This window comes from Aythya marila, assembly GCF_965140915.1.
Source record: "Aythya marila genome assembly, chromosome: 5".
Lineage (NCBI taxonomy): Eukaryota > Metazoa > Chordata > Aves > Anseriformes > Anatidae > Aythya > Aythya marila.
Genome location: NC_139046.1, coordinates 58006879 through 58022490, shown reverse-complemented (window position 1 = coordinate 58022490; position 15612 = coordinate 58006879). Strand labels below are relative to the sequence as shown.

The window sequence follows — 15612 nt, the reverse complement described above, 5'->3', positions numbered from 1 at the left end:
TTGTAGTTCATTAACACAGAATAAAATACAGTTGCCTGTTTGCAGTGTGGTATATTTAAGTATCTCTTTGTCATGGAGAAGTGCCCTTGAGTGCTTGCCTTTCAATGTGCTAAACAAAAGCTTGTGAACATACACGTCTGTCATTGTAGGATGTCCGACGGGTGCCGGGAGTAGCACCAACTATTGTCCGATCAGCAAGCGAGACAAATGAAAAACGTCCCTTCATGTGCGCGTACCCTGGCTGTAACAAGAGATACTTTAAGTTGTCCCATTTACAGATGCACAGCAGAAAGCACACTGGTAAGTGTCAGCGTTGATGGCTATAAATCAAGTTAGAGCACTGGACAGCAGAATGGCTAGGGCGATTCTGAAACCGTGTAAGGTGCACGAGATGAACTGCCAGGTCAGGGGCAGTGCGAACGTGCCAGTTGGGGTAGATGCGTGCTGTCACCGGGGCAATCCCCCTTTCGGATGAGAAGACTGTGAATCTAGCAAAATAAAACACAGAGCAGCCCTGACAGCAAGTAGATCACCTCTCTCCCTCTCAGACCGTTAGAGGACGTCATTCAGGGCCATGAATTTTCTTCTCCTTTCTATTTTTCTTTAATTTAGGAGCATCAAAGCTTGCTCCAAAATTTAACTGTTGTTAACTGCTAAGAAGTTCCCATCATCTTCTCCCCCTGTATAAGCCGTGTCTGGTTGGGGTTGGAGGCAGGGACTGGCAAAGGAGCTTGCTTGCTCTGGGATCTTTTCATGAAGAATTGAACTTGAAGCCACTAATTCGTATGGTAAGATCTGGGTTCTATCTGCTTTTGGGCAATCCAGTTTATGTCTCAAAATGTGGAAATAACATGTCCTGCTGTATCTTGCAGGCTATTAAAAAGGTCTATTTCCCCTATTGGAAGATTTATACTGTTGGAAGTGTGTAATTATTATGTATAATATCTTCAGATATGCATCTTACACATTTTTTATTGCCTATCATATTTTTATTTAGACAGCTCTTTCTGTGCTAATTGAGAAATCTGTGAATAAAATCTATAAAAATGGGTGTTCAGTTAACTGTGAATATAACAGAAGGTCAAAGGGATAAAACAGATAACAGGAAGGTAGTCCATACTGTTGTGACTTAGCTGATTGTCTAATGTTTCATTAAAAAACAGTTGCAAACTTTTCCTTTTGGATACTGTGTGGTGACATGTACTTGCATAACGCCATGATAGGTAAGAAATGAACATTACAAAGCATTTTTCATTTCTGAACATGCAAGCTGCAAAATACTCAGATGACACCTTTGTTTTTGCTTAGATTACAGATGTGAGATAATTTGGATTGTAACAGTAATTTAGTCTTCCAAGCCAAAGGTCTACAGAAAAGCTATTATATATTTTTTTTTGTAAATAATTTGGGAACAGAAGAAAATTTGTAGATCTTTTGGGGCACATTAACAGCAGTATTTTTCTTGAGTATGCCTAAGCAGTTCTGAATTTTTCTCATAATCACTATTTCTTTCATTTCTAAATTGATTTACTCTGTACCTTAGCAATCATAATTTGTTTGGTTTGGTTCTGCATTTTATTCCATTTGGTTGCTCGGCTTTCACAATATTATTTTTGGATGCACCACAAGGACACATCTTACATTTTTTTTCCCCTTTAAATGGAGAAGATATCTAGCATTATACTACTTATAATCTAGGCATGTAGAGTCAGAAAATCCCCAGAAGACATAGGGGACAGGACTAGAGAAATCTAGCATCCCTAGAGAGACTTCTCCCCATATCTTTGAGGTTGTAAACACCCCTTCCTTCTCCTTTGGTTTATGCTATAGTTAAACAGGGTATAGGATTTTTTTTTTTTTTTTCTCCTCAAACACCTCTTCTGGTAAGGTGGACCCAGATCTTTCTAACATTATATTTTGATATGTTGACTATAAGACTTTTTTTTTTTTTAACTTTTTTTTTTTTCTCTCAAACGTTTGCAAGATGCTTTCTCTAAGTGGCCAGCTTGACTCCCAAAGTTTGTATTTGCTGATAAAAATGTTGCCATTGGTAAGACGACGCAAGTTTTCAAGGTTGGCTGCAGCTAAAGAGAGGAAGCTAGGGGATATGGCACTTCCAGTATAAGAATTGCTTGGGTAATTGGTTAACTTGCCTGGCTGAGGCGTTCACATTTAGGATCAGAAGGGATTTCTCCCCTTAGTCAGACTGTCAGGGACAGCTAGGTTTTGTTCCTCAGCCTGCTGTATAGGTACTAGCTATTTGCTGTGATTATCATCTGGAAATTGTACTTACTAAACTCCCAGCTGCTATAAATACTTAGGACATGATGCCATTCATTTCTTATCTGCTCCTGTAGCCTGTTGGTCCTAGCTTTTGGGAGTGCTTGGAGAACTATGCTGTATGGGAGCATCTGGAGCAGGCAGTCTGTGAACGCTCTGAGTTACCATATTTTCTTGGCTGCTTGGCGCAGCGGAGGGTCTGGACTTGGTGCCCATGTGGTCCTCCTCAGACCCATGCTCTTCAGTACTCCTGGGCAGTTGAATTGACTGCTGTGGTGTAAAGCCATTTCCAGTCTGCTGGGTAACTTCACGTCTTTTCTGGCTATCTGTCCCTGAGCTGTGCCTCCTTGCGGAGAAGCTGGTCATCAGAAAGGTGTGTGGGACTGTCGCCAGGGGAGGTTCAGCCTAGACATGAGGGAAAATGTCTTTACTGCAAGGGTGGTGAAACACTGGGACAGGCTTCCTAGTGAGGTGGTCGATGCCTGCCAGTGTTCAAGAGGCACTTTGACAATGGCCTCGATAACAGGCTTTAACTTTTGGTTAGCCTTGACGTGGTCAGGCAGTTGGACTTGGTGATCTTTGTAAGGCCCTTCCAACTGAACCATTCTAAATCAAAAGCAAAATTTGCAAACCAGTTGTCTCCAAAGGCAGATCAATCATTGCGATGAAGAATTTGTGTGCTTTGTTGGTAATAGCTATGATAACTACAGCTGACACTTGTCTTCATCTTTTCTCCACCTCTTCACTGTTAGGTGAGGGGATATCTTAACAGACCAGTATGACTAAGGTTGATGTTGCTGGTGCTTGTTGATAATCATGTAGCTGTCTCAGTCTCTCTGATCACCTTTCTGTCCGTAACTCAATGAACTATGTAACACCAATACTAAATACAGAAATTGGGCTTGATGGAGTTAGCAAACTCACTTAGATGGAAGGTAGTTGGTAAACATAACACCTAATGTCTTACTAAATGAAGGGCTGCATCTTTTCTTCTTCCACTCCAGCATTTTGATGGGGAGGAATCCTGACGAGCCATTTTGAGGTTAGAACTGTCAGATATTAGCTCAAGTGGAGTATAATTTGTTTGTTTGCCATACCTCTCTACAGACAACGTATAATTTTACGCATCCTACTGTAAGATGGTTCTGTATTCACACATGGGTTTGAAGCTCTTCCACCTTCCTTAGTGTAAAATTAGATTGATTTTTAAATTATGGACACGATTTGAAAATAAAGCGTAGCATATATCTCCTATTTAAACAGTAGATTGTATCCTTACAGAATAATGTTGACTCTTGCTTATCTTTTTCCTTTCTATCATAGATACTTACAGAGAACTTGGCTCATCAGGTCTTCCATTCACCAGTTGCAGTATTGCAAAATTAAAAAGGACCTAAAGCACAAAATTGGGTTCTGTAATCTGTTCTAACCAATGTTTCAACATAGCCTTAGTTGAAAATATGTTGACATTTTGTACCCTCCAAGACTGCTTATCCATTGTTAACAATGCCTTTATTGAAACATGTACAGCCAAAAAAGCTTTTTTCTTATCTTGGTGTATTTTGCTGCAGGAGATAGGCCCTGAAGGGAAATGCAAAAATACATATAACTTTTCAGCAGTTCAGCAATTAATGTGAGTTGTAGTCCTGTAGCCGACTTCAGAGATTTCTTTGTGGAAACAAGTTGATGTCTAGACCTTCATTAATTTAATGTATGGAGGAAACATCACCATTCTTGCTTCAGCCCCTTTGGGTGTAGCACCACACATTGGAAAAAATGTGGGTTTGCCCTGATGAAAAACGGAGCACTTTTGCAGATAAAATACTCTCTGCCTTTTTGTTAGGCATATTCTTCAGCCTTACAGTGCTCAACTGCAGGCATGAGTTTCTACAATAAAATCATGGAACCTGTAAATCAGGAAGGAATCCTTTATGTGGTAGGGGACTCGGCTCTTGGTGGTGAATTTCTGAGGCTCTAGGTGGTGTAAGTAATGGTCTAATAACCATTTTTACACTACTCATCTAAGAATCACTTCCTTGCTTTGACTAAGCCAGTATCTTTTCACTATGGCGTGTTACCATGCTGCTAAATGCCTCACAGCCAGTGCAGTTCATCATTGCAACGCCTTTGAAAGACAGAGCTATATCCCCTGTATAAGCAGTGATAAAGGGGTGTCATTGTGCTTGAGCTAGGAACTGCACAGGCACTCTTGCAAGAATCTAGTGTGGTAACGTGTAGGTTAGCATTTTTTTGCCAGTTTTCCTTTGGAATACCTGTATCTTCAGTGGGCCATGGGAGACTGCTGGGCTGGATGGACCTTTGGCCTTACCCATTATGCACCACTTTTAGGCTTTCATTTCTGTTGGATGAAATAAGATCGCTTATGTATTTAAAATTTGTGATTAGTTTCACAGCAGTAATGATGTCTTCTCACACCTGAATTGTGTCACAAAGGTGACAGAATAAGTTATCTATGAAGGCTCCCTATTAAACAGAGACAGAAGTTTTCTCTAAGTTTGCTGAAGCAAATGATGTTGAATAGAAACATGCTACACTAGTGCGGTAAAGCTGTGATTACAGCATCGTGCTCGTTTGATTAGTTGGATATAGAAGCAAAGAGGTTTACGGTGGTGAAGTGAGTATAGACAAGCCTTCAGATTCTCATTCAGACTTGCCATCTTTAGTTTCAAAATCAGCCTCCTCTCATGTTTTCTTGTTAGCAGCAGGCTTTTGCTTTTGCTGCATGCCTTAATTAAATGGAATGATTATGCATGTTTGTGCTACTGCTACAGCAGTGCTAATGTCTGCTTTCCTATGCATCTGTGCAAATTAATTTTCACAAGAGGAGGCGGGCATTCTTCCTCTAGTTTAAGTTAATCTGCTTTGAGCAAATAGGTATATTTTATTAAAAGTATTTATTGTGATAAATGCAAAGGCTGATTCAGAATTCTGTGATTGTTGAGCTTCTAATTTTCTAAATGTTTTTCTAAATATTGTTCTAGGAGAACTGCTATTCCACCTGTCCTCTCTCATTTTGACCATTTCATTATGCACCAAGTGTAGCCTTTTTGTTGCATGCTGTCTTTTAGTAATGAAATGTAAATAATTGCGGGAATCTCTGAGTCACAGGTGAACGGACTGGTGAAGCTTCATCTTCTTCTCCTGGTTTGTTTTGAAATTGTATAGGGCTGCATAGGAAGGTGACAGTATTACAGGATATTTTTTGTGCATTGAGAGATTTCAGCTGTTTAATGGAGGGGCTCTAACAGTCCAAGAGTCCCTTTCTGTATAGTCATTTAATGAGGCACCAGCAGACTTTTTCTAATCTGGGACATTTCTGTCACCCTGTTCTAAAGAAATTTATGGAAGTTAACAGGTATGTGTCAGTTGGCTTTGGCAGGCATTTTCCTTGACACTAGCTGACATGGAAGATGTAGAAGGAAAGAGAAATTAGGATTTCTGTCCAAATATTATGCTGCCCCTTGTTTGTTTACCTTTCATCTTCTGCAGTGTCAGTATATCTCTGTGTAAGCATATTGGATCGATTCCTATGTGCATTGGTTAAATTTGTCCTCAGTTTAACCAAGATTATATTTTAAAGTATAAAGAAATGTTTTATTGTGCATGCCATCAGACCTCCTATACCGCTGTATTCAAATACTTCCTTAACTATCTTCTGCGTTTATATTGCAATTAGCAGACAATCATCCTGTCACTGCATTCTGCTCTGCTGACATTCCCCCTCTTAAATCTGCCAAAGGGCTGAATTCCTTGGAAGTAAGTGGTTTCTGAAAAGCAGGCACCCCCCTGGGAGTCCTTGTGGTCAAAGTGTACGGAACTATTTCAAACACCTGTGGCAACTTTAATCCCTTATGCTAATAAATTAAGCACAGCAGACATGGAAGTTATCCACACCTAGCTCTGAGAACCAGTAAACTCCACTGGGTGACTGTCACAGGAAGTTAACTTGTTCTTGCAGATTTAGTTGCTTTTGTGAAATTTTGATCTTAGCTACACCAGTATGAATTTGGAATGCTGCTCTTAATATGCTACTTATGCTGTTACCTAGAGCAGAAGGCTCCTCCTTTACACGAAATAGTACTGGTATCTAAGACCACAGTCCTGTACAAATACAGGATAGCTCTGTCCATAAGCCTTTCAAATGACTCCTTAATTGTTCTTACCTGGTGTCTGATGACAGGCTGAAAAAAATTCTTCTCAAAGCAGAAACGTCTGTAGCCCTGTGATCCAATATGATGCCCACCTATCCTAATGATTTCAAACAAGTATTTCTATAAGACACAGCAGTTAATTTTCACAAGTGATGAACAAGACGAACATGTCATCACAGACATATTCCTTTGCAGTACCTAGTACCTTACATTTACAGATCCCATTCAAGATTGCAACTGGTGCTCAGAAAAACTTTTTCGTCGTCATAATATAATTAGAAATGCAGACACTTAGAGTGAAGATTCATGAGTGATATGTATTTAAAAATACACCTGGAGAAATTAAACCCACTCCACCCTCTATCTTCAGCTGCTTTTTGTTCTTTAGGTCCTTCATGCTTGATCTTTGTTTTGTATCTCAGCTTTCCACGGTAGATAAAGCAGGTCCCAGCTGGTCTAGTGTGTACCTTCCAGATAAAGCCCAGGAGCTTCCAGCTTTGCTGTGAGAGGTGCTTCCTTAGCTCTTATGCTGAGACCTCTCTGTAGGGCTGAGGCACTGGAAACAGACTTTGTGTAGGTATAATTGTAATTACATCTCAGTCTCTTGCAGGATTGCAGTGTTGTGCAGAAGGGCCTTAGAGTAGATGAGAATCAGATCTAAGATGTCATACAGCTCCTCCTGTAACAGCACACAGATTAAGTCTTTTTATGCTGGCCAAATCTTCATCACCTCTGCAGTATGCTACAATCCAGCAGTGTTTCCCTCTTTCCTCAAGGTCCTTTATTTCTGCATTTCTTTTTGAATCCTTATGTGTTTGGTGAAGCCCTTTGCATAGAAAACCATATTCATCTGAGACACTAGCTTACAGGGATTTCAAAATCTTTATTTATTCATTTATTTTAAGTCAGAAGCTTGCTTTTGATCCTAGGGAGAACACATCCTGAAGAGCTCAGCTGAATTGGACAGTGTAGAGGAAGCGTTTATATTCACATGAGGCTTTGCAAAAATCTGTGTGCTTGCCTGCGGGAGGTGTGCAGCTACATGTGAAATTCTGGTGCTTTACAGAAGAGAAGTAATTTGTGTTTTGCAGAAGAATGTGTGGTGGAATTTCTGTGGTGGAATTGTGCTCTTCATTTTCTTTTAATTCATTTAGTACAGTTAAAATTTGCACCTCATTTGTTTAGTTTTTACTTCAAAGCCAATTTAGAGCAAACTGCAAGTTGTTCCCTTGTACAAATGACGTATAACTGAAACAGCTGGAAAGAGCTTAATGTGGTTTTCACAGAAATATAAAACAAAATATTTCTGTTCTTTTCCAGAAGAAAACAATTTAAAAAATCATGTAACCTTAAAGGTTTTTTTTTGCAGCTTTTGCCTAGTGGATCATTTTTCAGAATGAACAGATTTAAGATCAGTGACAAAGTGGTAAAATTGTGCCAGCCCTACCCTACTGATTCCAACACAGCTGTATGGTTTTGTAGCAAATGAGACTCTGGCCTTTCACTAGATTGCTTTAGAAATGAAGTCTGCGTTTCTTATTGTAACACATTGAATCTTCAGAGTCTAGCTGACGTGTTCCCCAGTTTAGCCACATTTTCTGATAAGCCATTTGTATTTTGCAGGTGAAAAACCCTATCAGTGCGATTTTAAGGACTGTGAACGAAGATTTTCTCGTTCAGACCAACTCAAACGGCACCAAAGACGACACACAGGTTTGTTGGCACTGCACCTCTACTCTGTAGAGTTCTCCTCTATATGTGAATTGTGATCCAAAAAGCGAACTTGAAATTTCTATTTTCCTGATGTTGTGTCTGCTCATGCACAATGCCAGCAGTGACAAATTCTCAAAGTTAGCTTTAGGAGGGGGGTGAGCCTGTTTTTGTTGTTGGCATTACTGCCACGGTTGTATATGCAAGCTTTTTGTCCTGCCACCATTTTTTGAAGCAGCTTTCTAATTGAAACTCCTCGCTCTATACGGTATCCTCAGTATAGGAAACCCGCTATTTTAAAAACAGTTCTGCAAGAAAGAATTTTCAATGAGTGGTCTGACAAATGCTACTGTCGATATTCTGGTATTTTTTTGGCAATGCTAATATGTGAATCCTGCATGTGCGTAACCTGAAAGGCTGGTGAAATTACTGTGCACTTGCATGTGGAAAGCAGAAGGGAGAAGGAAAAACCGCATCAGCTAAAAGTACCTAATTCAGCAAGACACTTAAGCTTGGACTTGAGCCTTTCTTGAATTCTGCCAACTAAAGAAGAATTCTAGGAGTATCAAGGAGAGAAATGTTGACAATCTGGCTGGCTGGATTGTGCTGGAGTGCAGCTGGCCAAAAATAACCTGGAAAGTGTATAGCAGCTGTTAACATACTATGGAGAAGGCAATAGCAGTCATGAACAGGTCTGGGTCATAGTGAGACTTATCATCATAGTGAGCCTTCTTTGTCAATCATTTACCAGGTAGAATATTCTAAGACAGCTCAAACTATTTCTGAGTTTATTTGAAATTCAGCAATTTGATTTTTGCTCATACACTATTTTCTGGAATTATCAAGACAGCCCGCTTCAGCATTTCTGGAGTTCTTGGAGGCCCAGATTAACAGGGGAGACAGCTGTTCACAAAATCACAGAAAACAAGATAACAATGACTCTGGCCTTCTGTTTGAAAGTTGAACCATGAGGGCACCCTGCATGGGACATGAGGAGGGGTTTTAGAATACTCCTCTGATTGAGCTGCAGCAAGAATTGTGTTTGGGTCTCCTATATCTCAGGGAACGGTCTCACAATTGGTTTACTCAAGTTCTGTGGAGAATTTCTGCCTGCTACGTTTACTAAAGATGTTCTATCACAGTGAAATGATATTTAGAGGGGGAGGAAGTATCTCTGAAAGCTGGTGGTAAAAATACTTCATTGGGATGATATGCTTTTAGCACCTGCATACTAGAACCTTTGTGTTCAGCAGTCCCAGAGACCTATGTGTAGCGTGTAAAGTAAGTAGCAGAAGTGTAAAGTTAAGCCTGCTGGGAGTATATAAAAATATACCTCTGTGCTGCTATTTTTCTCATGCCATGTGTGCTCATACATGATGGCAGGAGCGTCAAGCCACAGGATCAGAATTAATGGAAGTTTGCAGATCCTCCTTATTCCAACAATATAAGTGGGTGTTTATTTATGCTGGTGCTGTTTGGATGCTTCAGACCCAGACACTGGAAGAGGGGGTTACAAAGGGACTGTGTGTGGCAGCCTGATTAATGACTTTCTGTAACGTGTAGCCATGAAGCTGGGAGGAGCAGTTAGAGTAACTAGTACAAAAAAATCCAGAATTTTGCAAATACAGAAATAGCTGATGTCATCCACCCTTCTAAAAGGTGTTGGAATATAAGAATAGTTTTTTTCTCTCTATTCAGGTGTGAAACCCTTCCAGTGTAAAACCTGTCAGAGAAAGTTCTCCAGATCTGATCATCTGAAGACTCATACCAGGACTCATACAGGTAAAACAAGTGCGTAAACCTTTATTCACATTTATATTTCATTATTTATTAATTTTTAAACAATGTTGTTGTAAATTACATGATTAGAAAGTCTCTTAACCAGGGATGAAATATTCAGAACATCAGAAATCACTTCAGAGTATGCTGATTAACCAGTGTGACAACATCCCCTAAATATCACAGTCACTTTTCACAATGGGCTTTAGGTGATTTTTGAAACTACGCTTTCTTTTGTCATGTTTAAGGAAATTTCAGCTTGGTAAAATATATTTTGTCAGCTATAGTGAAACAAACATTATGGTCTCAGCCCACAAATGTCAACTTGATCTATTGCCTTCACTGAAAAAACCTACAAGACAGAAACTTTAATTCTAGCTTCAGCTGAAGGTCTGTAATCTAAAGTATTCATGCCTACTCATGCTTCTCCTAAGTGTCAGTTGAGCCTAATGCAGGATAGCACGGCAAAGCTCTTGCTGTTGCTGCTTGTACTGTAATCTCTCCAGAAGATAAAAGGAGTGCCTTTTGCAAACTCACACTGACAGATGCTGAAGTAAAAGCTTACTCAAATATTCGAGGACCTTTTTGTAGAAACTATGATATTTCACACGAATACAGGGGAAAAAAATAGCAGGCATTTTAGTCTACTTTGTCCTCACATAAGTGTAAACACCATTAAGAGGCAACTTCAGCAACCTCTATATTTTAGTTTTAAGGTTTAGAATTATTCTTATGAAGTGACATTTTATGTTCCCTTCCACTACATATGCCATATTTTTATGAAGTGATTGTTTACCAAGTGCTTTGTCATGTTACTAGATGTCACAGTGTTTTCTACACCAGGGCTAACCTTTTTAAATTCAGTCTCTCTACTGGTGGACAAGGAGCCAGAAAATCCTTTTTTTCTTCTGCTAAGGATTCTTTCCTCTTTTTTGGACCATAAAAATACCTATTAAAGACTTTCAAGTATAAAAAAGAAATTTTAATAAAGAGAATGATTCACCTAAGAATAACGGCATTTCCTGTGGCACCGGCCAGATAAATGCTTCAAGCAGTGATGATATCTGCACTGGCAATCTATAAATGGCAAAGGGCATGGCTGTGTTACTGGTTATCCCTGGCATTTCACACTGAGCTGCAGGATCTGGTTCTGGTGCGTGCGTATGAAGCAAGATATTTTCATTATCACCAAGAGGTAACATTCTGGTAGAGACAAAATGGCAAGTGGTTGCCACATGTTAGCAAATTAGGAAAAACTATATTCTCCTTCACATTTCACTGCTAAGTGATCTGATAATTCATGGAAAAATTCTGTGATCTCCTGACTTCAGTAATTTTTATACCCCAGATCAGCTAAATCAGTGAATAATTACTCTCTTTTTTCTAGTGAAACTAATCTCCCTGTTCTAGTTCTTCTTTGCCCCATGTGATCCAAGCCCACCCTGCCCTCGTTGCTGAAAGCAGCCTCACTTGAGTGCTGATTACCTCATAGCACAGACCTTTGCCTGGGCTCGCTGCCTGCCACTGGCTCAGGTTTTGCGGGGGCTCTCAGCTCAGCTGCCTGCTGCTGTTGACGATGCTCCTTTGACTGTTAAATATACATATCCTGAGAGGAATGAGCATGAGTGACAGTTGGGGATTTTTTGTGTCCATCCTGCCCTCTAGCTTCATTCCTTTCTATTTCGTCCCCTAAATTTTGCAAGAAAACACTTAGTTCAGTTTAACTTGTTCCATGTTAAGTCTTGGTGAAGGGAAGTGTAGGTAACTTTCATCTCTTGTGGCTTATTTGTAAAGCAACTGTTAAACTATTTGGTAGGCTACAAATTCAGGGCCTCTTGTCTACTTTTAGCAATTGAAATGTTATTTCTGATGCCTATATAGTGAAGTTATGTAAGATAATCTGTGCCCAGCACTGCATTAATAGATCGCTGCCCCCTGTCATGAGTGGACAATTGAAATTGCTTGTGAAACAGCAAAACTCTGCTGCTTTTATTGTGGTAGTTCAGTGAAAAGTTTGCCAGTAATACATAGCTCGCATCAGTTCACAGGATGGTTCTGTTAATGCTGCTGAGATGTAAGATGACCACTTCATACAGTCTGTGATTTTTATCAGTAGCTCTGACCAGACCAGCTTTGTCCCATACTGTTTTATGCACTCATGTGAGATGGTTGATGCTTTTGCCAGCATGTATGTTAACTGGATAAAGTAGATTTTAAGTTGATTTCCCTGCTTTATATAATCTGTTTATTGCATGGGATTTTGCAAACAGAAATACACAGCATTTATGCCAATGCCAGATTCGCTTTTGCCTGAATTTGGATGTTTGTGAAATGTGCAAAGTGTGAGGCAAAGAAGAAAAGAAGATGTTTGGGTGACCTCGTGTCTTGAGTTGGAGAGTACGAGGTACATAGACAGCATGGAAGAGTCCAGAGCTGAACCTACTGTAAAATACTGCATCTGTCTGGGGCAGTGGAGGGGAAGAAAATGCAAGTCTAAAAGAAACCCGAGTCAGTGGGCACTGCTTTGAGCTAATGAAAGCATTCCATCAGCATTCCTGCGGCATCAGACACACAGCCTGAAATTCCTCTTAAATATCATAGAAAATAGAGAGACCAGATTAAACTGTAAAGAGGTGATGGCATTTCTTGTTAAAATTGTATCTGCTTTGTTTGGGGTCATTTTTAGTGAATGGGCAGCCTGCTCTAAGGAACCTGCTTTGGCAGGGGGGGTTGGATCCGATGATCTTTTGAGGTCCCTTCCAATCCCTTCAATTCTGTGATTCTGTGAATTATTATTATACCTGTAAGAATGTTAGAAAAATACTGAATATTGGGGCCTTTAAAATCTCCCATAGATGTGAATATGTGAATCTACTTTATTTAGAGAGTACTGGGAAACTTTCAGTCAGGGTCAGCAAACTTCACGTTGACTGCTGTTGCTTCTGCCATATTCCTTTATACTCGCTGGTTTCAAAGAACTCTGGACAAAATTCATTGAACTTGCAGGAAAAACTCTCCTTGACTTGAGGTCGAGCTCTAAGTAGTCACTGACAATTCTCACAGTGAGTAACAGCACGTCTGCAGCACAGTCAGAGGTTCAACTGAAGCTTGTGTGAATGCCAGAGTTACTCTTAAACCAGTTTGTCCAAGAACTGAGAGTAGCATAAACATGGCAATGGGGTGTTCAGCAAAGTCCTGTCTTCAGGAACGATCCACTGCAAAATGCTCTACATCACGTGGAAAGGCTGTTGGTAAACATCAGCTGGGGGAGAAGTAAGCAAGCACTGAGTGCTGATGTGAGCAGTAAATGAGGGCACTCCCACACCCTCTCAGGATGTCCCAGGATGCTTCTCCTCCTGCCAGGAGATCTGCCTAGCTCCTCACAGCCCCGCAGAAAGAAAAGAAATAGCAGTGTCCCAGGCAAGCCGTATACCCAGTTAATAACAGGGTGTTTTGTTAACAGGTGAAAAGCCTTTCAGTTGCCGGTGGCCCAGCTGTCAAAAAAAATTTGCCAGGTCTGATGAATTAGTTCGTCATCACAACATGCACCAGAGGAACATGACTAAACTGCAGTTGGCCCTTTAGACAGTTCAAACAAGTGAATAAACCAGATGGGACACTATGAGCTACTGCAAACTTTATCAGCCATCTTCGATCACCTCTGTCAGAAAGCTGCAGCTGTCTTCGCATCCCATATGACACAAGTTAACTAAACCGTAGGATTCTGCTCAGCTTTGTCTTCCATTTGGACTTACAAAATTTCTTATTCAAAAAGTTCGGAAGATTTCTATTTGTAATTTTGTTAAAAAGTGAGCAAGATTGCCGCAGTTTCAAGATTACTCTAACCTATGCTTACCTTCCATGGGTGTTTGCAGTTTTCTGTTTTTATTTTCGCTTGAACTTTTCTAGGTACATTTTATTCTACCTTTTTAAGTCCAGCAGCAGGTAGGGTGATTAGTCCCTGTTGAAGGTAAGCTTTATGCTTACTACTTTTGTGCATATCCTGTCGTTTCCAAGTGCTAGTACAGTTATCCTCACCAGATGAGACAGAACAATCACCTGAGATACTTTCGGTAAGCTTTGTACTCATACTGCCAAAGGGCAAGCTTTTAAGGATGGAAGCAATGCTTCTGAATTTCACAAATCAAACCTTTTTTTTTTTTTTTTTAAAGAAATTATTTCTAGAGCAGTTAAAGCTAGATGAACCAGAACCTCTGTTCAGAAAATAAGAATCTTACCATTAAGTTAACTTGTTTTTTAAATAATCACATAATTGATCCCTCCAAACTGTTTTGTTTGTCAAATAACTCTCTTTCCCTCCGTGCCCCCCCCCCCCCCCTTTTAATGTATTGGTTTAAATTTATTCCATCATGCGATGCATAGATCTCCTCTACACAAAAGTGATTCCAATCATTGTAGACATTTGGGATTTGTTTACAATGTAAAGCCACGCTGGTTATGTGGCTAGCAAGCTGTATAAACTTAAAACTGAACTTTTAATGGGGCTGGTCCAGGATCTCCATTAACAGATTACTCTTAAGATAAGTAACTTAAAAAGACTCTTTGTCAAGTATATGTGAAAAAGACATTATTAGTGTAAGGAAATATATTGTTTCAGGGTTTTGGGAGGAGGGGTTTATTATTTACTTTTAATTGCTTGAAATTGTGTGTATATATATATCTGATAATGTATTGCTCTTAGACATCTAAAATTAGAAAGTGTATAAATATTAGATGCATCACTGTTCTGATGTTGTTGCTGTTACAAACTATTGATAACACTAAGAATGTAACCTGCATTTTTCACTGAGCTTTCAATTAAAGCCCATTCAAAGAGAAACAAATGAGAGTCCAACAGATGTCTTGTTTCATGTCTGGTATTAAATTTCAAATGCCCTGTCCAATAGTATCCATTTTTTTTTTGTATATAAAGGTACCACCAGCACTGATGACCACTAGTTAACCTGTCCAGGTCTTGACCACAATTTATCCATCTCACTTGGGAATCATACTGGCAGCAGAAAACAGTGTCGAGTTTCATATTGTGCTATAACACAGTTGCTTCAATCGTTCGTCTTCTTACAAAAATATTCCTTTTCTTTAGATCTATAAGATTTGTATAAAGACTTTATAGAACAGTACAATCCAGTTTATAAATAGAAGTATTGGCCTTCTGCAGAACTGTGCTGAAACCGTAAGCACAGATAACTTCTTAGATTACGATGTCATACGGGGACTTTTAAGTAAAAGTTAACTTAGAGTTGAGGTGGCTTAAATCAGTTCAGCAGGTTGAAAAAGACAGTCTTTCGTAGATGATGAAGTGTGAAAATGAAGATAAAAATAAATTATTGTTTCTTTGTCATACTGCCTGCTTTTCTTTGGAAGTAAGTACAGCCTGCCTGAGTGCCCTTCGACCTTGCAAAATATTTGTATCTCTTTAGCAAAAATCTTTAATGTATCTTGCCAAGCTTTTTTCTCTAATGTACACAATGGAGTTCTATGATGGGTTGAGCTTTCTCTCTTAAAGTGCAGCTGCATCGTCAAGAAAACTCAACAGTTAATTCTTCAAGTCCTCTTTTTCGCTTGGGTATTGCATCACTGTTAATTACTGTTGGGGTACTGTGACTCATTTGTATCAGTCAACTTTATCTTTTGCTGCCAAAAGACAGCA

At 39.6% G+C, this 15612-nt stretch overlaps 1 protein-coding gene across 3 annotated transcripts in view; it reads left to right on the top strand.

Moving 5' to 3' along the window:
• Positions 1 to 15272, top strand: part of WT1 (WT1 transcription factor) — a 34770-nt gene extending 19498 nt beyond the window's left edge. Inside the window, exons 6-9 of one of the 3 annotated variants that reach the window (XM_082762647.1) lie at positions 150 to 300; positions 8076 to 8165; positions 9861 to 9953; positions 14875 to 15272. In XM_082762647.1, coding sequence (XP_082618773.1) covers positions 150 to 300; positions 8076 to 8165; positions 9861 to 9953; positions 14875 to 14900 — 360 coding nt within the window. In that variant the 3' untranslated portion in view covers positions 14901 to 15272. The other 2 variants (XM_082762646.1, XM_082762645.1) reach the window with 2 other exon arrangements.
• The last annotated feature ends 340 nt before the right edge of the window (positions 15273 to 15612 follow it).